The sequence below is a fragment of the Styela clava genome, chromosome 7 (assembly GCF_964204865.1).
Source record: "Styela clava chromosome 7, kaStyClav1.hap1.2, whole genome shotgun sequence".
NCBI lineage: Eukaryota > Metazoa > Chordata > Ascidiacea > Stolidobranchia > Styelidae > Styela > Styela clava.
Genome location: NC_135256.1, coordinates 7,029,215 through 7,053,938, shown reverse-complemented (window position 1 = coordinate 7,053,938; position 24,724 = coordinate 7,029,215). Strand labels below are relative to the sequence as shown.

General features: G+C 33.8%; 2 protein-coding genes across 2 annotated transcripts in view; one reads left to right on the top strand and one right to left on the bottom strand.

Annotated features, from left to right (window-relative positions):
* LOC120328037 (voltage-dependent calcium channel subunit alpha-2/delta-3-like) overlaps positions 1-24,724 on the top strand; it is a 54,159-nt gene that overhangs the window by 10,073 nt on the left and 19,362 nt on the right. The window contains exons 8-9 of the mRNA XM_078114242.1: positions 23,587-23,661; positions 24,098-24,187. Of these exons, the coding sequence (XP_077970368.1) occupies positions 23,587-23,661; positions 24,098-24,187 (165 nt within the window). The remainder of the gene's footprint in view (positions 1-23,586; positions 23,662-24,097; positions 24,188-24,724) is intronic.
* On the bottom strand, positions 972-6,076 carry LOC120328038 (uncharacterized). Its single transcript, XM_039394423.2, has 5 exons — positions 5,185-6,076; positions 3,462-4,200; positions 3,114-3,259; positions 2,569-2,687; positions 972-2,313 (listed from the first exon to the last, which is right to left on the bottom strand). Exons 1-5 carry the CDS (start codon positions 5,957-5,959, stop codon positions 1,684-1,686), a joined length of 2,409 nt encoding a protein of 802 aa, XP_039250357.2. The 5' UTR covers positions 5,960-6,076; the 3' UTR covers positions 972-1,683.

Genomic DNA, 24,724 nt, shown 5'->3' with positions numbered 1-24,724 from the left:
TTTAATGTTCGTCCCAAGTGTATTTTCATTTTTTTTTTTGAAAAATAAACTACTGACTGATTATCATGACAAGTTGCTTATGCCAAATTGTACTTTCGCTGGGATCTTCACATTGTCTGCATCGAAAACACAGCTCATTTTCACACGAATAAAATATTCACGATTTCTTTTTCACGACTTATCATGTTAGGCAGAGTTTAGTACAGTTTCGAGAAGAACATGTTTATTTTTGAATATGTCATATAGTTTATCAGTTGCTTCTGCTATTGTATTTGGTTTTCGTCGTTTGTATCTGATCTAAATGTTTCCTAATGTCAAGGGGTGAATTTATTTCAAAAATAAATAGCGATTGGAAACCACCATACATTTGCAACATGACTGACACTTGGTCGCTTGCGATTGGATCATTGGTTTTTGTGCAGATGCAGGTGCTCTCCATCGATGCATAATATTCTGTGGTATTTATAGCAGTGGGAACCGCAGGTAATAAATGATTCAAATTTGGAACGGTTTGTAGTCAGAGTAAAGTATGAATGGAATTGACAAGGAGAAACACTTTATAACCCATTTTATTAATTAAATTTGACACGGTATATTGCCGGCTCTCGTGCGTGCTTGAGATGTGGTGTAGTAATATTTTCACGACTAAAATGGCTTTCCAGTGTTACATTATTTTCTTTTATGTTCCGCGATTAACTCTGAAATGTATAAGTATATTATTCTTTGTCGTTTGTACCAATTAAACTTAGGAAGAAGACAGTCTGAGATGAAGCGCTATGCATCAACTTTTCTGTATCACTTTTGCAGTGTTAGGTTATATAGTTCTAAAAACACAATTGTGCATAGATATGACAAGTCCTAATTGTTGAGCTTTGATCTAACGTGTATTGACGCCGAATATTTTGTGATATTGTTAACGTTAAAAGAAGGTCGTCATATTTCATAGTACCCGAGAAAAATAGGATGCAATACTAGTTTTCAATATTTTATTGATACTAAAAGATCTAAGGAACATGAGAACAAAGTGATATGTGGAAATATACATAATTTGAAGCAGTAATGGGGACATTTGAACAGAAAATACAAAAATAAATACACAATTAATATAAAATTATAGAGCCACCGTCTGGTCACATCAAAACATCGAGCTAATTTTTATGAAGACTTTGATCAGAATTTGATCATTTCTGTAAATTTGTAATATTGAATGCTGAGCAATACAACAGTTTTGGTACGCGTTTAATCTTAAGTTATAATATTTAGGAAGAATAAATTCATAAACATTATAAGCGATTTTCAATATGACGTGAAGTTTAATGATCTAAGCGAACCATGACACTTTTATAAACGAAAACAATATTGTTAGAGAACGTCACTTTCTAGGAAGATACAATACATTTCCTGCGACATCGATGGTCGTAAGAGAACAAAAGCAATTGCCAAAACAGATAACAAACGTGATAACACGGACTTATTATTTTTCAACTCACTGATTATTCAACTGGTAAAAATATATTGAAGACAAGAGATATTCAACTAGTGTATTTTGCTCATTGATTATTCCGTGTATACCTGTTTTCGTCGTTTTCTTTCCAATTATACCTACGCCTTTTTCGACCGGCAATTTCGGTTCTTTGTTGAATCAAATACAAGCAGCATGAGACCAGGCCATTTTCAATCTCCTCAGCTATATGGCACGCCAATCGCCTCGAAGTATGCTCTCGTTTCATTTGGTTCGAGAATTGGATTTTTTGACATAAAAACAGATACAAGTTTCTTCTGTTTCGAAAACAGACGCCTTGGTACTAGTTTTATACTGTTGAAGTTAAAATTGACGAATTTCAAATCCAAGTTGTTATCAAATGCATCCCTTGGAATTGCCTTTAGTCTATTACTGGAAAAGTCAACCAATGATAATTTTGGACTCTCCTTGAAGATGAACTTTGTTATTTTTTGTATTATATTATGCTCTGCCCACAATTCCTTTAGAGTTCTTTGGTGTTTAAACAGTTTTTGCACTATAAACGAAATATTGTTATTTCCTATGTAAATTTTTTCAAGTTGAGTGCTCCGAAGGAAAAATCTGGGGGAAATGAAATTGATTTTATTGTTCTCCAAGCTGATATATTGCAGAATCTTGGCACGATGCAGAAGCACGGGGGGAAGCATTTTTATTCTGTTGTACGCGAGGTTTAAATGCCGTAGATTTTTGTTGTGCCGGAAGAGGTCGCCATGGATCTTTGAAATCTTGTTGTGCTTGAGCGATAGCATTCGCAGTTGGGTATTATTCTCAAACAATGGAGGCTTTAGAACCTTGAGTAAAGATACGTATTATTGCAGTTATTAGAACTAAAATCCAAATTTGAGAAAACAAACATTAACACATCATATGGTTTTAGATTCTGTTGAGTAATATTTGTGAAATTAAAATAAAAGTGTCGATAGATTTGACATTTGCCAGGGCTCATCTACTCGTCGCTGGTTCCGATTTTTTTGAATCAACTTAACAATCAAAATTGTCAACTTTTTAGTGAAATCGACATACCGACGAACCGAATCTCGCCTTACCTGTATATCATTATAGTCCAAGATTAAATCTTGAATTATTGTCAATCGACTCAATACGGAGTTCAGTTCAATCATATTCGAAATCTTATGTCCTCGAAGTTCTAGCTGTCTGACGTCTCCTGAAACGGGAGTTTGAACGCGTTAAAACAAAATTAATGCTAATAAAATTAATTACTAACACTCATTTTGTGGTTGATTTAAGCGTCCTCCTGTATACACTAATACAAATGTATTTCTGTAACGTTTCGTCTGACCCAGGTCAGACTTCTTCAGACAAGAGGAAGAAGACAGAAAGACCTCGGTCAGACGAAACGATACAATAATACATTTGTGTAAGTGTGCAACAAGATCTTTTGAATCAAATAGAATGTTCATCTTTATTCTTGCTACAACATCGTTACATTATACGCATACGGTTCCATTTGCGCAAAGGCATAGACAAGAAAAGGTAGTTAGTCTTGCTTCACTCCATCTGATAAATACACATTTTTTATTTATCATACTGTATAATATTGGCCGAGTTGGTTCAAATTTGTCCTACTAACCTGGAATAACAATTTCCTGGAATATTGACGATGTTTGTTGATTGTTTCTAAAGGCACTGCTGCGCATGCGCGGTGAACATTTGTATTTTAATCCATCCCAAGTGCATCCGTGTGACAGCTTAAAATCGCCTTTGACGCAGAATGATCTGTCATGTGAAAAAATGTACAAATTCACTATTACTATATAGAGCAAGCTTTCAAAGAAAATATCGATAACGATCTACCCAAAAGATACAACTTTGGCATCAACAATATAGCGTATTTGTTAATATAGATAGAATGCATAGTAAACAGAATTGATCGGTAAATATCGTTATTTTCTGCCAGCAAATAAATTAATACTCTTACCCTTCTCCGATCCATCCGAGAGAGCATAAGAACAAGTGGTCATCTGCATTCAATGGAGCACCAATACTTGGAAAGTATTCTTGTCTTGGTGGATAAATTTGTGGGGCAGATCGCACTTCGTTAGGTACAGTAACATTCACTATGGTATTGTCGCATAATTTTTGCAAGAACGATACCATTTGTGGGGTTATTCGTACTGCTCCATTCTTAGAATATTTCATCGTTAAAAAAACGTTTTCTTCGACTGTTGGAAGTTTTAAACCATCGTCTGCCAGTTTTACTGTTGATAGGTTTTCTTCTACGATGTTGTACATTCCGGTGAATATTCCAATGCAGTGGTATTCCATTCTCCCCGCTTTATCTTGCTGGGTAATAAATAATGGACTTCCAGACAGAAAATTCTGCTCTTCTCTAGAATTTGGTAATATTGGGACATTGAAGCACATTTTCTGATTAGTAGCGTAGTTTATCGTACAAAATTGCGAATCTGCAGCTTTTCTCAGTAGTTTCGGGGAAAAGTTGTCCTTGACAGATACAAACTGAGTCACTTCCTCTCCTGTCCAATCCATAGGATCTTTTTCCGGAGATAAAATGAAGGGTTCATGACCCCGTAAAATTTCTTCCGCGTGCTGGTTCTCGATTCTTATAGCTGCAAAATCGTTTCGGCAATCCTGGCATTCCATATAATCACGTGGGACTATGACGTGCTTACTAGTGAGTGGAATCGTGAAGTTGCGTCCTGTAAAAACATAGTTTAAATTGGACACTTGTATTAGGATGCAAAATACCTTTTTGGGCAATGCTATATGGCCACGAAGGCCAAAACGAATTATTATCATATCTTTTGTAGTAGCTGGTAGCCTGACCATCAGATTGCAGAGGTGCAATCGTGGAACCGCCACACGGTGCGCGACTTTGAATGTTGATGACGTCATCACACAAAACAAAATGGAAATATCGTGTCCAATAGGATGAACACACAATCGCAATAACCTTGACTCGTTGTTCGTACGACATCATACTGGCGACTGTGTTGTTTCGTTTAAGTTTCGAATTGCGGTGATACAAAGTTAGAACCAATCACCGAAGTTGCATTATTCACATACAAATAGGCTCGGATCTGGGATAGATTATGATCATTTTAGTCAGAAATACCTCAATTTTCGTTTTTAATATTTTGTGTTAAATCATCAAATACTCAGAAAAACATATTGTGGTAACTTTTACGTGGAAGCCACAATAAACAGACCTGATGGTAAATCACGACTCCCATATTTATAGATGTAAAACCACGCGCTATTGTTTGAGGATTACTAATACATAAACAATATCACAGACACATCGAAAGTCTTCTGTATGCTGAGTAATCAATCTTTTATCGAGTTGTTATCTTATATGTTTTTGACTTTGTATTGACTTCTTAAGCTCAACTGTATATACAAATACCAGCTCCATTGTTTTGAACTAGCTAGGGGAAGGGGAATTACTGTAAATAATAAAATCATGTAGGGCATGAAACGTTTGATGACAGAATTTTAGGCCAATAAAAGAGCAATGTCCTTTTGGAAAATTTTCACAAAAAATCATCCTAGATTGTAATTTATGTAATCGTTCATTATACTTAAAGATTGTTGCTTTTTCATGATCGAACTCTGCGCGTAAAATATTTATCTCTTCCTATGCAAGATCGCAAATAAAACGGCAAATAATATGACATTCTCACCCATATATGATGTTACAACGACCACGTAGGAATGAAATCCCTTTTTAACTTTTGTGACGTCAGCATCATAGTCGCCAAAACACGGCGAGCTGTGGTTGAACGGATATGTCATGTAACCATTTTCCATTTTCCCGGAAGTCATATCCGCTTTATATTTATCTCCATATTGTTCAAATCCACTGAAGCATTCAACTTCAAAATTTATCAGACATTGGGCCGCTGTCATTATCAAGTACTTTCGGCCATCCCCAGTATCGACAGATGTTACAAAGCCAGCACAGTTTTTGGCTCCCGTTCGGAGATGTACAATCATGTCGCCCATGGTTTCAATCCGAGCTGCTTCTAGCGTCGGAACTGTTTCTACGACAGCTCTTACTTTCGACACAAGTCGGTGGATTTTTGACGTCAGTGATGACATATAGCCATCTATGACGTCAGCGTAGTTATCGTGTGACATCATACTTTCGTCTAGCGATCTTTTCGATCGTTTCACTTTAACAGGCTCACTGTAATCGATGCAGGGGCCTTTTTGCTCTCCACATACGCTGCAGTGTCGCGCGATCGCACCACAACGATACTTGTAACATTCTCCCAAGTTTTTGCAGGCATATCCAGAAGTTGGTTTGATATATTGGGAAGTACGAACGCATTCATCCGCTCCTTTAACTTTCAAAGTGATTCTTTTTATTAAGGACGGATTTTGAAATTTTCCGTCACTCGGAGAAAAATAGCATGTTACAATTAATATCCAGATAATTATCGACATTATCGACATTTTGGATTATAATTTTTATAAGTCCAATTCTGCAAAACAATACGAAGACAATTTAGATTAACCATAAATCTTTTTTCCTTGAAGGCGATATTTTCATAAAACTAAATTCGCTTGCACTAAACTAGCAGCAATCTAATCGTTATCTCAGAAATTCCCGTGAAAAATAAAATTACGATTTATTGAAAAAATTTTGTATTTTAAGTCCATGTAAAACAGTATCTTCAGCTAAATATATTTAAAGAATATTTAAAATGCTTTTCTAATTATTCTAAATTCCGCACTCTATCTAGCCTACTTTTATTGGACGTCCATAGTCAACACTGCATATAAAAAGCTCGTACTCTATTCACGGTTTTATGCCAAGTTTTTTGTAAAGTTCATCTCAGTCTGGTAGATTTTTTATGGGAAATACCAAAATTCAAAAATAAACAAAATACAGATGATATACTGCCATTTTAAAATTTTAAATCTACGTTTTGCTTCATCGTGATACAATATATACAAATTTGTTTAGTCAAAAAATGAGAAGCTCTTCGAAAATGCTAAAATTGAATTGCAGTGAAATGTATCGATTTTTTGCATGTTTTTCACATCACAAAATTTTTCCACTTTCCGCACGTGAACAGTCACGACCCGAAATTTGCTAATTATTGTGCCATTAAAAATGTCTCAAAATCGCAATTTATGCAATATTTGTATCAGTCGATTGAGATAATCGATAAAACGTGTACATCATCATGGACACATGCCGCATTCTGGTACATATCGAACTGGAACTTCTAATTCTCCAATAGATTTTTACCTTTTATCTTTAATTCTTAATTTCGCTGTATGCAATGCATATTTCTATAACATTCCGAAAAATCGAAGCCGACAAACAGCAATACGATTTAATAATTTCCTGATTTTAGTAACTATCGACCCAATAATAGGTTGTTCGTATTTTCCTAAAAACTGATACGGAAAAGCACTTGGAAGTCGTTCAACTAGATTGAAAATGCCCTCGAACTTACTACAAATATGCTATGATACAGCAGGTTGAGATTTGCCATAAATTGGTCGAACGTTATTTAAAGATCAGATTCCTTATCGCATAGGCATAAGATATCTATAAATAGAAATATAGTTACGATATAGATTGTTTGTTCTTTCGAATAGATAAAACCAAATAACAATAACCTGACTTCGCATTACATAAAAGTTTTTTTGATAGAAATTTTAAATGAATCTATTGTAATATATACCATGATTAACATACCAGAAATTTGGGTAGATAATAATATTGTCCCAGAATGTTTGTTTGGTAAGTCATGATCAACGACATTACTTTGTAAAAGATAGAATTTTGACTTTTATTATGTATTTATGAGATTTGCGCAATTGTCATTCAAAATGACTTCTACTGACAGCGAATACCGATTGAAATACTCAGCTCACAAAAATTGCTTTATTGATAAAGAGTTCAAATTTTATTTTTACTGTTTTAAGACGCTGTAGCTATAAAGTTATATATAGTTGCAATAAAAACTTACATAACTTGTTTTTCTCCTATTCTTTCAAAGAAAGATATTCCGTTTGAAATTCCCAAAGGCCTGTCGGTTCGACTTAGCATACAGAATTGAATGGAACTCAAACAATAATAGAAAGTTCACACATAATGACGTAATTCTCTTCGTTGCTATAACGCATCATATGTTTTTTATCGTGGAATATAAATATTCACTGTAATGTGAAATCGATGGTCGGGCTCCACAAAAACAACATAAAAATCTAGCAATTTCTCTTCCACGGTTCTCGGAAACGTCGCAATTTGCGTCACATCTTTTTTTTTTGATGGATGAAGTGCAAATAGTATTGGCTTTAACAAATGTTTGAATTTTATGAAATGTTTGGATTAAAAAACTAAAAACTTTTTACTAAAAACCACAAATTTCAATAATACGAAACATATTTTAAACTCTGTTGTCATAAATAAAACCGGAATAAACAATGCCCACGCAGGTTCGCAAATTCACGAGTTCACAAAACTCTTATTCAAAATTTCAAACAGAGGATATTTAAACATTTCACATCTGCTTTACTGATTTCTTCTGTTCCTGGAAATCTCATTATTCAAATTTAAATCGACTCATCGTTACATAATCTTCTTATAATTGTGGTGGAAATATACAAAGTTATTGTAAAGAAAGACAAGTTACGGCAATTACAGCATTTGCTTCGCCTGACTCAATTTGGAAAAATCGCGCCACCAAACTGAATAACACGGCAGTATCCTAAGTATGCTGACACAACGACTTGCAAAGCTATCCAACTAAAAATCACAAAATATCAGCGGAAAACTATCTTAATACTCTTTGTATAGTGTGATAACAGAGTGTACAGTTTAGGGCGCTCTAGAAGTATGTGCACCAAGATGGCGCACTACCTGAGCCCTAACCTGGTACACATACTGTGTATACTACTACTACATAACTACTACTAGCACAATTCTTCTTATGTAAACTCACTTTAGCCATCTTGCAACGATTATCGCCATTTGACACGATATGTGACAAAGATATTCTCTGATTCTTTATGTAAATATTACTCCATGAGTCTTATTATCAACCAATATCTAAAGCCATTTCAAAAGATTTTCTCCGCTTTAATGCGCTTACACACAAGCGCAATATATCATGTTTCGGAGACTCGATACCTCTTCGCTATAAAAAACTTACATACAAATATTATGAACTTACCTGAAAATCTATAAAACGAAGCAATCTTATCGTCAAATATCAAAATTAGAAATATTATTGAAATCTACACCACAGGTTACAGGATTCCGATGGAAAATAGGCCAAAATTTTGCCCGAGACTTATATATTGCGAACGACGCCTTTTGCCCAATATTTTCATGTCAAATGAATTATTCATCTCCGTGCAGAAAGTGTGGAAGTAGATTAGTATTGGAATTAGTGCAAGCCATAACGTGTTGCAATATATATCTGCCAGAAATTGACGACAATGCTGCTCCATTAGTGTATATACGAAAACCATGTAAACTTTTCAAGAAACTTGAACACGTTCTATCGTTGAACTATATTTACGATTGACGGGACGATAAAATATTTCTATCGCGTTGTCGGAATAAACTTAACACGTATTAGTAGAATATTCCGAGAACAATTCGAATATCTTGCATTAACTTTGTTTATATACAAACCAGTTAAACTGTGTTGTTTTAGGTATATTAAAGGCTACACAATATTGGCTCTATGACTAAAATTAAACAGGAGAAAAGTGTTCGTGAAATGATTATATACCCGTGATAATTTCCGGGCGGGCAGATTTTGCTTAACTTGTATATTTTAAGTCGCTACTCTAAAGAATGACATAAAGGGGTTTTTCCTCCTAACCCGGGATGTAGTAAGTGGAGTGGGTCAACCCTGGAAAACTTCTGGTCTCTACAAAAGAAGTAGTAAATGTAGGTTACTTCAGCCTTTTTCGGAGTAAAATTGTTCATACGCCTCATGGAAAAGTACCATTGTTCATAAGTCTATCAAGAAGTGTCAGACAATGCTCTCTAATTTTTGGTTTCATTATCCGTTGGAATACTGGGAACCAGATGAGCAAACTTTGGAGATTAAAAGATAAGATTCCATGGTAAACAAATGACTTTACACGCACGTCAGCTAAGAAATATATGGTATAAAAATCGCATAGTGCAACAAAGGTTATGTTTATTGACGGTCTGCGGCTTTTAGGAATTTGCAAGCTGCAGGTAACTACCTACATATAAAAGATAAATTGACATGGAGGCGTGATCCATTTTGTAAACTCAATTTGATCCTTGTTTCAATTACTCCATTTTGTCGAAAGTCTCACATTTATGTTAACTGAGAAATGATGTATTCTATATTTAGATATGTAAGCCTCATTACTCAGCGATTTCAAATCTGCACAAAGAAGTAACTTTTTTTCATCAAATGCTGTTTAACAGCTTTCTCAAATTGTAAAATTTAATGATTTTATCTATAAGTCAATTTTTGAAAAGTCACAGTTGCTTCGAACATATTTATACCAAGAGATGAAAAATGGTAAAGTTTGACAAGATAGGAATCTATAAACTCTTGACTGACTCCATTGGTACAATAACCCATTCCTGAGAGATTAGTCATAAAAGATCGGATTTTTCTAATCTATTCGACTAAATATTCACGTTGTGGCAATTAAGCACGTTAACTAATAATTTTGAAAATATAAATTAATTTTACACGTTGAAGTTGTAGATGAATTAGACCAGTGGTTCTCGAACTTTTTAAGCCGCGCCCCCTTTTTCAGTCTCGCGGCCACTCCCAAAATAACTAGCTAACAATAAGCTACAACAGATAGTAAGGCGAAAGTATGTTTTATTGAGAAAAAAAAAGGTGAAATTACGAGGATGGAAGGTCCATAATAAAATAAATGAAAAGTTTTGAAATGTTAATATCCAAAGTAAGGCGGGCAAGATCAAATCTAGCAAATAACTTTATTTTTGACTTACTCCTCAAAAAATTGTTAACGCCCCCCTTGTGCGGCGCGCCCCACCGTTTAGGAACCGCTGAATTAGACAAAGTATATATAAATATAATATGTGTTAATTATGGCTTCATTGATTTTCAGCTTCTCATAAATGTACCAATTTTTGAGGTTAACTAATTTAAAAAACATTGCATTTGCAACACACTCATAAACGTAAGTTATATTTTTGTTTCATAAGAATTACAAGGGCCGGAAGCTGCAATTTTATCGCGGCTATATCGTGGAATTCGTGTTATATAAACTATCTGACTAATCGATTAGCTGTTGTGTAGTATGAAGCACGCAAGTTGGAAGAAAATGTTTTGCCTCACTGAATTTGGCAGGTGAGTTTCAAACTGTCAACAATTTCCAACAATTTATTGAATCCCTTATGGTTTAGGTTGTTTAAATTGTTTTGAAGTGCGCTTCAATTTTAAAAAGTTATTACGTTTATGATACGTATATATAAAAGTTTCCTTTTCTAAAAATATTCAAAATAGTCATCGTATATTTTATTTACCTCAACGATTTACTTCACATATGTGTTTAAGCGAGCCATATTGATTAGAGAAATAACCGTATTTCTGTTATTTTTACCAACATTAATAACAGGAAAATACAAAATTACACGAAATCCTTATCACGGTATTTATTTTTGGGTCTATATACGAACAGATAACTACCGAAAAACTAAATCGGGATAATTTATTGCTATCAAACAATACTTGTGACTCAGCCAACGGGCGCATTGCCAAAGGTAATTTGCGTTCCTTCCTGTGACGTGACGCTATTGCCGAAATAAACAAATTGCATTGTGTATGGATATTTTACAATACGTGTAACTTGGACAAATGATGCGCAAATTTCTGTCGATATTTTTTCTGACTAAAAATGAACTTATATGTATTTCGCTTAACATAACAAATTTCATTTTCCCGTTGTTCGACATTATTTCAAGAATCTATCCAGAAATACTACATATTCGAATTGAGTCTTACAACAGAACAAAACCATTTTTTTTCTCAGTGACAATATTAATATTTGCCCGTTAGTGCTGGTGAAGTGAGTTTGAGAACCAGTGGAATAATTGTATGCGATGGTGTTCAGTAGAACTTATCGCTTGCTCTGCCATATCGTAAAATACGAATCGTCATCTTATACCATTGGGCTACTTATACACAACAAAAATGTCTTACTAGACGATGCTGTCTAAACTTCCAAGTTTTCACTAACCTAATCTTTACTTACCTTTCGCATAGCAATGCATTCAATGCTACGCCGTGTTGAAGGTAAAATTCGCTCGTTGGACTTTAGGAAAAATATTGCATTTATTTCTCATTCCATGTTTATAGCAATCGGGATGCTTCTTACGTCTCACATGAATATATCATAGAAACTGCTTGCCTTTGCGGCTGTACTAATCACTGGAAACCACTGAACCAACAATACTTTTACGTCTTTGGTATCTGTCCTGCTGTAGAATGACTTAGAGAAGAGAATGCGTTAGAATCAATACCAATCAAATTAACGTCAGATTGAAGAATAAAAGTCGTAAAAGAAAACATGCATAACAATTCTTACCTATATCTGCTTAGATCAGATTTTATGTATTCAATATGACAACAGCAAAGGCACTAACAAAAAATTAGCATCTGCAGTACACGTTATTTATAAGATAAGATTATCTCTAAGAGAACTATTTATTTTTATAGCCGACATTTTTCACAATTACATATTAATATTTGTTGTTTCAACGCTTCTGAGGTTACGGGTCTATTGATGTATATTTTCTTTTAAATTTGAATGGAGATACTAAATGTATATTCAAATTTCTGCATTCTTATATGTAACTTATTTGATATAACTTGTTCAAATTTTTGAGATATGCGCGATATTTTTGCGATAGTTTTTTTTAGGAATACCAAGAAAATGCCGATTTTTTCGAATTGCCGGTGCTGGAGAAATGTTATATGTAACTGAGAGTCGACATAGTATTTTGTTTTAGAAGACGTAGTATTAATAGTTTCAAAAATCGTTTACTTATTCGTTTTTTTCTACCTTTCGACCCCAGTCTGATATCTTGGTCTCATATCTAGCAATTCTTTATTTAAGAGAAAATGATAAAGGATAACATCACAAAAGCAACATAATTTTGTTGCCAATTTTTACGATAATTGACTGAAAGTGAAAACACGAATTGATATCTTACTGACAAATTGCTGTTTCCAGGAACATCTGCTTCGCAAAATTTTTATCATTAGTGGCAAGGTTGTCGAAACTAGCTTTGCTAGTCGAGTTGATTTAAACTCCTTCAATGTTATTTTGCCAATCGATATCTAACAGCGACTATTCAACATGTACTGTGTATAATATGAAAAAGATCTGTTTTCCCGTATATTATTTGTCATTAGCGACTGTGGTATAGTGTTCTGGGGATTTATTTACAAACATATTTTAGAGTCTAGTTAGTACTACTAGTACACCAAAATCTCCAAATCGTGGTGTTTCACGACTAAATAGTATTTAAAAACACTAATCCGCGGGGATTTGCTTAATACTAGAACAAAGCGGATACTCGTCGTCTATCTAAACTTTATTGAATAAAGTTTGAATGAAGATAAAAATGAGAGCTTTGGAAAGTCAAGTACATTCAGTGATTTTACCATATTCACATTGTCAGGAACCGCGCATATCATATTAAACTAAGGTTCATGTCTGAACCGCACAAATCTCTATATAAGCAATTTTACATTATTGGCTGTTTAATACATCATGTAAGCGTAAGCTATCCACATGACACGCCGATCATTTTACTGTTGATGCGCAAATAGAACCTATTTATCTGAAACCCAGCCCGTGTGTTTTTATTTGTTATTTTCTCCTTGTATAACTAATAGGGTTTTTTTTAGTATTTTTCATTTCAGATTTCAACAACCTTCTATTACTACATGTGTAAATCACGGTCAATTTAATCCGCGTTTCCGGATAAAATTCGTCAAAAATGTGCGATGGAAAATATATTTTGAACTAATGTAATTTGAACTAAATGAAGTTAAAGCAGTTTATATAAAATTTATACTTTATAAATCCGATAGCTTTGAATAAAATGAAGTTGACTCTGACAGTATAAAATAGTCAAAACATCTGCAGTTATTTTATATAAAGGCCCATAGTCTAAAACTGAAAACTCTGCTAGGCGCGACTGTAATCGGTTGCTTATTATCTTTATAGTATCCAATACTTTTTTCTATAATTTTTAACCACGGATAGTAATATAAGCGGATAAGTAAATTTGTTTCTCATTACTGAGCTAAAGATTAAAACTATTATTTAAACCACAACAAAAGATTATGCTTAGACATTCCAATGCGATAATTATAGCCGGTTCGTGAAGTACTGGACTCTGACTATCGTTTCCTGTTGGAGTCGGCCGCTGATTGCTTCAATATGCCATATTGAAAGTTGAAACGCTTTCAAAATTGGTCTCCATGAATAGATGGTGAATTTCCACGGTCTGACAAGCTTATTTCAGTCATAATATGAATACGAAAACGTCAAATCACTTATAGTTTCGAAGAATGGCAGAAAATATAATGAATGATGGGAGTTATAAATCAATCTAAACTACATATCACATATGCCAATATGTTGTATGCAGTAAACTTTTGAAAGCGAATAAAATTCAATATTTTTCCGGAAGCCGAGGCGAATTACATAATCGACATAAATCATTCATTTGGCAGAATACAAATATACCAGTGGTTTGCCACTCAACTTTCAAACTTTTACATAAATTTTTAACCCCATTTCAATTCACCTTTCCGCTACACTCACACTCTTGTTCAACAAAACCATAATAGCTAATTTATCTATTGATTATAATTGCAAACTTTCGTAAAAACACGAGAGCTTGTGAATAACAAGGTTAAACAAAGTGCTACAATGTACATACAGTATTATTAACATATATACCCGATAAATATGTTCTAATCGAACATCTTTCTCTGTTATATATTTTAAGTATCTGGACGTACCAACTAACGATCACTTTTAATCTAATAACTACCCATAAAGCTAGGTATTAATCACGTGATTACAGCAATGCAAGATTGTTTTGATGATTCTATCTTATTTTCACAACGAATCTCATTACAGATATGCCTTATAGCTTATATAATAGGTGACGTTGACAGAAATACATGTTCCACATTCTGTCTACCATCTGATTAATTGAAAAAAAGATAAAATGACGTTTTTTATTATCGCTCGAACTACCCATATTGTTTCTGGTGGAACGTCCTAAAATAAAGTTATTTAGTTTGTTGAACATTGTCTGAACTTTGTGTGAACCAGAGCCGCTCATAAATGTTGGTAAACGTTCCTTTTTAGGCGATAGATTGCAATCTAATCGAGACATCGCGCACAATTAGTTGGCTTGTTTCCACAAGTTCATGTTTGCGCGTTCAAAAGTAATAGAATTGCATAGTAGTCGCCTGGTCGAATCTGTACCTAAACCCATGGTTCTAATACCTTGAATACTATGATATGTTTTTCACCTTAAAACTGGAGGTATCATGAACTTACCTAACAACTTTGCTGCTGCTAGTCTTCTTGAAACAAGTCTTATTGCTCGTATTCCAGAACGACTACATGATATTATTAACTTTGACTAGTACAAGTATACGGACAACCCTTTCAATCCAGTCTCGCCCATTTCAAACTTTCATTACGTCACATCGACAATTGTCACGATTTGAAAGATTTAAAATTCGATAAAATCTTGTAAATAGATTGCTCATATCCGGCAATACAATGACTTTATTCTCCACAAACAAAGTTGTTCCCAATTATCGGTTGCAATTTAAAAGACGGAAAATCCTAAAAAAACGTTGATGTTTTATTTGCCATCATTTACGTTTGCTAATTGTATCCTTTTACAATGCATACAGCATTTGAAAGCTGCGAGCCAATATATATTAACATCCAATATTACTTTTACCTTTATTATTATATTCTACATCCAAAATATTTTTGAGAATAATGTGGTTACAAATTGGTTGATAAGTAGTTTTAGAATATTTTAATAGTTTAGCACTTCGCGTTAACTCCGAAATACATTTATTTTATTTTAACTTATTCCAACGCCTTGAATGTATGTACTGTATTGAAATCGGTGGCAACGTAATATAAAATATCACCGGCTCACACTTCTTTTTTGCTAACTTCCACATTAAGTACAACATCTGAAACGTGTATCTCAATCTTCACTCGACATCAACTTTCAAAGTGCACTGCTTCAAATCATACAAGATCACGCATTGATCTATTTTCGCTTGAAAAATATCAAGCACTAGTTACGTCATTTCAAAATAATATTTCCACACAAAGTGACTTTGTAGCGGAAGAATAACAACATTTTATCTCTTTCAATATCAAAAAACATTGTCAATCGGTATCGCCGTAAATTTTCGCACCGGGCAATAGTCGCAAACTTCTATAACCAATATCTAAACGTTTACGTGTCAAAAGTCCCGAACTTCCAAATAATAGTCGATACGTTATGAAATTAAGCTATAACATAGGATTTCCTGTTTTTAAATAAATTTGATGACATTGGTTAAAACGCATCTCTGACAGACATAATTTACAATGGAAATCTACTTCCGCCATATGACAGTCAAAGTATTCATAGTAACAGTTTCAATTTTTGGTGCCTCGTTCTAATGTTCTAGTTGAAACACGAGACTAGATTATATGAAAAATATCTGAATTGAACATATTTATTTTTTGCCTATTTCTGCAAATAGCATTATGGAAATGGTGACGATCTCAAAAGTAACTTGTCATCTTGTGAGGTCTATAATTCGTTTTGTTTTTTGTTGAAGTAAATAACCATCTTACTTTAAATATTACTTTCTCATCACAATGAATCATTCTATTTTTCATTACTGTTTGTTTTTTGCCTGTGTTACTTCAATACTTATTGCGTACCGGTATTTCTCCTTCTCCTGATTAATATTTTTGGCTGGTTTATCTAGTACTTTTGACGTTCCACACTAATATTACTCAAAAATTCAAAACTACCATTATGTCGATGTTTCGGAATAAATTAGCAAAATGAGCATATTTAATGTAATAAATGATAACATAAGCTCCAGGATTTTATTCAGTGCCTGCCAGTTGTCTTTCGTTTTTTTTGGCAGTGACAATTTAAGATTGTTGAATGTGCGAAACTTTATCAGTTTATCGTTTCCGCTTACATGTGCTCCAAATATAATATAAAACGTCATAATATACTCGTATTAAAATAATTTGAAGTATATTAGCAACAATAAATGCTGCAAATGTATTTAAAGGTTTATTTATGTACACTTGAATAAACTAAAATTAGGTAGTTTTTACCATAAAGAACGTGATTCTTCCAAGTATATTAGTTTCTTACGTAATTTTTGGATCGGAAGTGCTGAAAACCGCGTGAATGTTAGAATTTTTTTTTTCTGAGTTCTTGGGCTAAAGCCTACAATCCATTACCATTCTGCATTGTAAGTACATTCTTTTCTCTGAGCCACTTGTGCTTTTTTTGTAAAGCTTCTGTTGGACCTCCTGAAGTATGCGCACCAAGATGGCGCACAACCTGAACTCTGATTGTGTACCAGATTAAGGTTCAGGTTATGCGACATCTTGGTGCGCATACTTCAGGAGTACCCTTCTGTTTTAAATAACTTCAGAGGCTTGTTTTTGTACAACTTCACCATCAACGTAATCTACGTATATATAACCACAAAACTTAATAAGCTGATATAAATTTATAATATAAAACAAACGTCACGTAATAAATTGCAGCAAACAATACACACCTCCACTCGTTTTTAACCATTGTATCTGTGTACAAGCCAACGCGAGTGTTTTATAACACCGACGCTGCCTTCCACAAAGCTCAGTTTCAATGATTGCGCGAATAATATTAACATTATGGAATATATCATGTACTTACCTAACGTGTGTAATTTATACGTAGCATTCGCCTCTGTCCCTTACTTGGCAGAGCGAAAATAAGAACCAGAAGTGGCCGTTTTGTTACATAATTTGTGTTAAATTTCATCCATCTTAGCATGGTCGCGGATTATTTGAAGAAATAAGTTTACAGTCTGTCTATTTTCGTACAGCCATAATTTTTTGTCAATATTTACTTGGCCATGTAACTCCCGATTATAAATATCGTTCCGGCTGCGAGTAAATTTATAACGGTTTCCTCGGGCGTCGATATGTATCGTATGCGGAGGGTCGTAGATTGTAATAATTTGTGTATTTTGATACTCCCTTGGAGTGCTTTATCGTCGCGTAAAATGCGGTCAATCAAGTAAAGTCTCGCGAAAGCATGGTATAGTTGTTTCCACATAGCTTTAGTGAAAAATATGTTTACTACTCAACAAAGCTTTTTGCTTAAAATTATATTTCACTCCAGTTTGTAAATACGCAGACTCATCGAACGATTTCCCAGACTTGTGGATTTGAAAGCATTTTGTGATTGATGCGTATATTGACAAACAAATTTCAATATTGACTTTTCTGAAACGTGTCATGTCATACGATTAGTTTACATTGCGGTGTAGACGATTTTCACCCACGACTGTTTTTGTTTTAAGTTAATCCGTATACGTATGTGTCAGAATTTATTGAATTGTCGCAAAAGTTTTGATAATAAACATTACACGTCTTGCTAAAACAAATCGCTCTATTTCAAGCACGTTTTGAACTATATGTTTACTGTTTGTAAAAGACAGAATGGAAGTTAGTTTTACAGTAGGATTTTACATAGACTAAATTAGGTCGGAGTTTTATTTATACATGGGCCATTCGCCAAAGATTTATTCGATAAATGTACTTCACTTGCTTGTATAAAAATGTCTATTCAGGAGTAACATGTTCATGTGGGTGTGTAAAACTTATAACTTGTTTGTGTACAAGCGAAGATATGATAAATATTCGAGAACATTCTAGCATATAATCATGACTAATTGTATAACCTCCGTATTTTAAAACACGTAAATACAAAATCTAATAACCTCATAAAAAGTATACAGAAACCATGCGGTTGATGGTGCAATGCACCTGACGGCATTATGGTTTTCGCCTGACGTGTTTACAATAACCATACAATGTAAAAATTAATTAATATTTTCGTTAATATTTCACGGTGGCTGGAAACTTGACGTCGAAATCAAAACGTTAGTATTATTAACGATTTTATTGTTTAAGCATTATGATTACGGCGCTTATAACATCAGTGGTCTTTTCCACCATTCACCAAATCAAATAAAAATTCTATAGCTATACGATAATTGCAAACAAATAGATATACGAATAAATCAATTACAAAAACTAATTAATCCTAAATATTTCTGCCTGAACAGTTCTAATCAAGTTCATGTTACCAAACACTCCCTTAGGTTCAATGGCTTTGCCAATGAATGAAATTCTCTGGTTATTGTATTGCTATTAATGTAGTAGGTAGTGTACTACGATCTGTCGTAAACTAATCGTTTCTTCGCTAGATTCGCAAATCAATAAGAATTAAGTGCCTTAGGATCTATTTTGAAAATTCATTATCTTTTATACCGTATTTTTGTGACATTTATTGAATATTTTAACTCATATATATATACAAAGCCTTTTGCCAAGTCTTGATATCGATAATTCAAACAAAAAGTGACAAAAGACATATTATTACTTTCGACACAAATCAAACATCTCCCTCGGCGTGAAATATAAATCAAATATTTGCAAAAACTGTCGATTAATATATCAATTCATTATAATTTTGGAAACATACAATTCTTCTGACAAAGTTTGGAAATGATCATAAAACCGAATGATATATTCTAAAGCTGCCTTACACAAAAATTTATGATGAATCGAAACATATCAACATCTCATGTGTTCAAACAATAATCCATAACAATAAACATTCAAACATTCAAGTATTATTTTGATATGAATTTTTATTCTGTTAGTATTAAACGTATGTTCAATCTTAAACAAACATAAACTTCAAAACTAGAGCGTTAGCACTTCTCTGATCTAACTCGTCGCATTGACGTTCTTCTGCGGACTGGTTTGCTTTGGTCTTTGATAAGCAAATGCTACGATCTGCGAAAGCTGTGATATTTACTAATTTTATTGAATCAACCCACTCCATGGTTAGAAATATACTCGTCAATATTGATTTTCTGACGGGCTAGCAGACGATCGTCCACAAAGGCGAAGACTTACGAATTGTCTGAGAATTTCACGAATCAGCCTATTTGCGTTTGAGAGGCAATTGATGCATAAATGAGAAATGTTTCCCCTTATTCTGACATTGCTGCATCGTCCTATTATGATAAAAATTTGGTCCTAGACTATACCGAAAAATACTAATATTCTGCATGCTGGAAATCGATTACATCCATATGGCTGATAATTACCTATAACCGAGATATCGCAAACATTATCTCTACCTAAACAGGACTCTCGACCGAATTTCACCGGAGTATCAGATATATTTATCTTTGTAATGGCCGCACCAATCCAATAATTGCATTTCATCTTATAGTTATGCAGCGAAGCTGAAAATTTTCGTTTCCGACGCTCTTTTGAATAGAACAAAGAGCTAGTTAGCGCGGTTTCCTTATGTTGGAATTGTATGTCTCGGAAAGCCTTAGATATACGTTAGAGTCAGCTTCTTACATGAGTTACCTTTTCTTGTTATACTCCCCTCAAAGATAAAATGCTACATAGAAATCAATCGTTGTAAGACATCATTGACTTTATTCTCTATGTGTCAGTTTCCAACTGTCATGAAAACGCCATAGACAAACATGCATATATGTTTTTCTGACACTTAATATTCTATTCTCTGACACTGTTATTATTTATTCATACATTTATTTCGCCAATATTTATCATATCTGTGTAGTAAATTTTACTAGCTGTAATCCGTGACATCTTGGGAGTATTGTCGTCATCTGCATACATTAGAACGATATAACTATTTTTTAATACCTTTTGTACGTGAGGATTGCCCAACTCAAATATCTAATGCTAAATGATATGTTTTCAAGTTAATATTGTCTTCTGCAATCATAGCCAACATCAGTCTCGATAAATGCCCTTATTTGTTCATTATAATTAATTATTGTATTATACATGTGATAATTCCGAAGTATTCTAGTCTTCAACACGCCATAAAATGATATGACATGTATCAACATTCAATTGTCAAGACTTTGCAGAAAGTCACGCGACAATTCCTATGTATTTATATGGAAAAGTTGCTTATAATAACCTTCTAGGGAACTTTATAACCACCATTTTCTACGCCTTACCATCTTTTTCAAGTTATCTATAACCATTTGGCTGAATCTTGCAATTTCAATGTTTTCCTACACGTATAGAAAAAATTATAATGTCATAGAAATAAATCAAATCGAAGCAAGTACGATATTTGTTTGTCTGTCTGATTTCCGTAGGCTGACGTAGCAACAACGCCCGATGAAACCAAGTTTTTTTTCCTAAAGTAGACAACACAATGGAATCAATTACGGTTATTATAAGCTTTGCACAATTTAGCTTTGACAATTCTTACCAAAAGTGCTCGATCAATAGGCGATGCTGATGATTTCAAGCTTGAACGAGCAGACAAAGAGGGGAAGCCACGAATCTCAGTATTTACGGGCAGTCATAAATAGGCTTTTTACGGTCTATTTTGAGAATAAACGCTTTCAATCATAGGGCAATGTGATGAAATTACAGACCTCCCATGAATAAAGATACAATACATTTTGTCTTCAAACTGCGCAAATCAGAAATAATACAATTAAACCATAGGAAACCGTTTTCTAACTAAAAAAAAATTTAAAAATTCCCAATTGCCTTTTGAATGGCTTATGATTATTTATAAATTATGTTAGTGCAATCGTAGCCGTGTCTCTACGGATAAACAGTATAAACAAATGCCGGTTAAATCATACTCAATTATATTTCCTCGTGTCGCGTTTGCGCGCATTGATGAAGCTCATTGTCCAGATATGTTTTATCTATGACGAACAAGTAACTTCACGCCCCCTTTCCCACTGGGGTTACTAAGGCATTATAAAGTATGAATATATATATATATATCGTTTGAACAAATTACATTTGTATAACGCGTGTTTGATAAAATCCCAGCGAAAGGTTTGTGCCAGCAAGCCTGCGAACCCGCGCAGAGGGTATCAGAGGTGCGGTGGCGAGCGTATTCTTAACACTTAGCACGATGCGCCACACGGCCAAGCAAAATAGTTCTGCTCAATTCGAAAAGTTCACTTTTTTCTTCTTCTAACATTTCCATCTCAAATCTAATTTAATCTGTTTCCCGCTGACATGTCTCTAATAACCAAACTGTCTACTTCTGAAAAAAAAAAATCGGAATGTTATTGTATGGTTAGGTAAACGTCATATTGCTTGACGTTATCACAGCATAATCAAATGTGAATTAGCATTTTAGAAGCGATATATCAATTTTTGCAGTACGTATATTTTGCAGATAACATCTGTGTTCAAAAGATACGGATTTCATACAAGAAAATTAATAGATAATCCATGACTCTTATCACGCTTTCTGGTAATTTGTCAAGGTTTTATAACTTACAATGATTTCAAATTAAACTAATCGAAAAAGACAAAAGAACCCCATACCCCAATCCATGATTGCCTACGGCATCACTATTTTACGTCAGGGAGTGTTTTTTGTTTCATATTCTTGTAGGAAAAGCACTGCTGTGTTACACATACACGTATCACATTTTGATTTAAAAGGTAGAAGTTTATTGCATTCAATTATCTACTTCAATTTGCTGTTTTTGCCAAATTGCTTTCAAAGCCCGATTGTAAATCGCGTTTTTCTGTGTTTGTTTCATTTTTTTGGTGGGCATTGTACGCTTTTTAACCTTTTTAAAGTAATGCCCGTCTCCCAGGCATCTCTGCATTTTATTTTATCTGTTTACTTTCTGTATTGTTTATGTCAGAGAACCGAAATAAATGATTGATTGATTGATTGAACTGGATGACATAAGTAGATTGTTACGGTGTAGTTGAAATCGCCACTGAAAATTTAAGAACTCAATCGATTTCAAACTATCAAAATAAATATCAGATCGATAACGTGTTTGCACAATTAAGCGTGAACTTTTAGGGTACAATCGAAATGTTGCTAAAATATAGTAGTTTGTGCAGAGAAGTATGTAAGGGCATTTGTTTGAATTTATTATGGTTCATAATTTTATTGTGTTGATATCATTGATTTATCTATTCGTCCAAAGCAGTGTTTCCCAACCTACAGGTCGCCTGAAAATTTTCGTGGGTCGCTTGTTTTTTTTAACAAAAACCTAACAGTTACTAATTTCATTTTCTAATAATTTTTATTGTTTATATTATATTTGATATTGAAGTGTTGCTCAATAGTAATTGTATACGTGGGAAGTATCACAGCATAAAAACTTTGCAGCATTTATTTTGTTTTGCTCAAGTAAAGCCACGCCAAGATTTTAAAACCTTGCTGAAGGCAAACTAACGCAGTTTTCTCACATTGTTTTATATTAGTCATTTAATTTTGCGACCCTAAAAGTTCTACATGCCATTTAGTATTCGAGCGCTTTTTTGGGGCGCCAGATTTTACAAAATTTATTTTCAGAAAATTTGGTTCGCTTGAAAAAAAGGTTGGAAACCATTTGTCTAAGGGACTAGATATAAATTATAAGTGCAACGTCATCGCCAGCGTTTCATGCTTTCTAGCGGTGTTAATAACAGGAACCGGCCTTAAATTATTTATATGGAATCACGAATAACATAACCCAATTCATATAATATCGTGAGCTTTAGTCTAATAAACTTCGTGATATAGAATTATGTTGTAAACAAAACCAAAGGCGATTGGTAAACCACAGACGGACTCGCAATTTTAACAATGGTATTACAATAGCGTTTTATTTTTGATCCGTTGGAGGAACAATATCTTTGCACGTAATTTCGCATAATTGTTATTGATCGTAAATTTATTTATTTAACAGTACAGTGACGAAGTCAGATATGTTGAATCCTGCTTCGAAGGGACACTGGTGAGAGCGGACTCCGGAAATAAAGCGGTAAGGTTAACCTATTTTAATCTATTTTTAGTTTGTTACATTGTGATCATATTTCCTCGTCAATAATTTACAAGTTGGTCCATTCATTAATATACAACGGTTAGATTATTCTCAATACCATTGAATATTTGCCCATTTTACCAGTAATATCGAACTCCAACCGACTTTATCATTATTCCGATTTTCAAGGCGCTTCAGCACGGGGAAGAACGTTTAATTATCATCAGACATCTTTGTCTAGCAATTCATTGGTGTTTTGAAAATACTACCTAATACCTCCTTTTCAAGTGATTCTTCATAAGTGTTGACGAAAAATTCTATGTTAATTTTATAGTTATTCTTGCAATAACCTTATTATTGGTTTTATTTTATAAAACTTCCTAAATACGGTATTTGAAAGTACAATATAGCAAATATCCTTTTTATACTTTGTCAGAGAATGTTGGAGTCGTTAAGGCACAGTAACACATCAAATGTAGCGGATCTTAGCAAAGCACTCAATGAATCATTCAATCTGTTGCTGAATGTAAGTATAACGAAATGTAGTACAAGAAAGTAAATTTTTACGAATCTATTTCTCAAGCTAATTTGCAATTTGCGGGCTCGTAGAATGAGTGGGAAATTTATATTATGCGAATGAAGAGGTGTCACTATTCAGACTAAAGATATTTAATTTGACACTAATTTAATGAGACACTGCCCCATTAATAAAGTTATTTATTTATACCCAAAACAAAAATTTCCCTTTTTGTGTGTTTGTATTTATGATTGAGATTCGTTGACGGTTTTTATATGAAGATTTTACCTGACAAGATTCAAATCTTAATTGTGACATCACAAAAGTATCACGTTAATATCGGGTGGATTAGTGGTGCTTTCAGAGTATTGAATGACAATGTTAAACCGGATCGCGAATACAATATTACAAAGATAACTATTCACGCAATACTTTTCTGTTTATATTAATACTATGAGGATAAGGAGTTGTGACCACACAGCAGCGACTCAAAATTAGGTCATGCGAATGGAATGTTGTGCAGGGCATCTTGCAAAATCCATTAGT

Coding starts and splice junctions, on each gene's coding strand:
- LOC120328038 (XM_039394423.2), bottom strand. CDS start 5,959: ATGTCGATAATGTCGATAATTATCTGGATATTAATTGTAACATGCTAT. Junction 3,260..3,461: donor CTCGGATGGATCGGAGAAGG/GTAAGAGTATTA, acceptor TTCACATGACAG/ATCATTCTGCGTCAAAGGCG. Junction 2,314..2,568: donor TGGACTATAATGATATACAG/GTAAGGCGAGAT, acceptor TCTTTACTCAAG/GTTCTAAAGCCTCCATTGTT.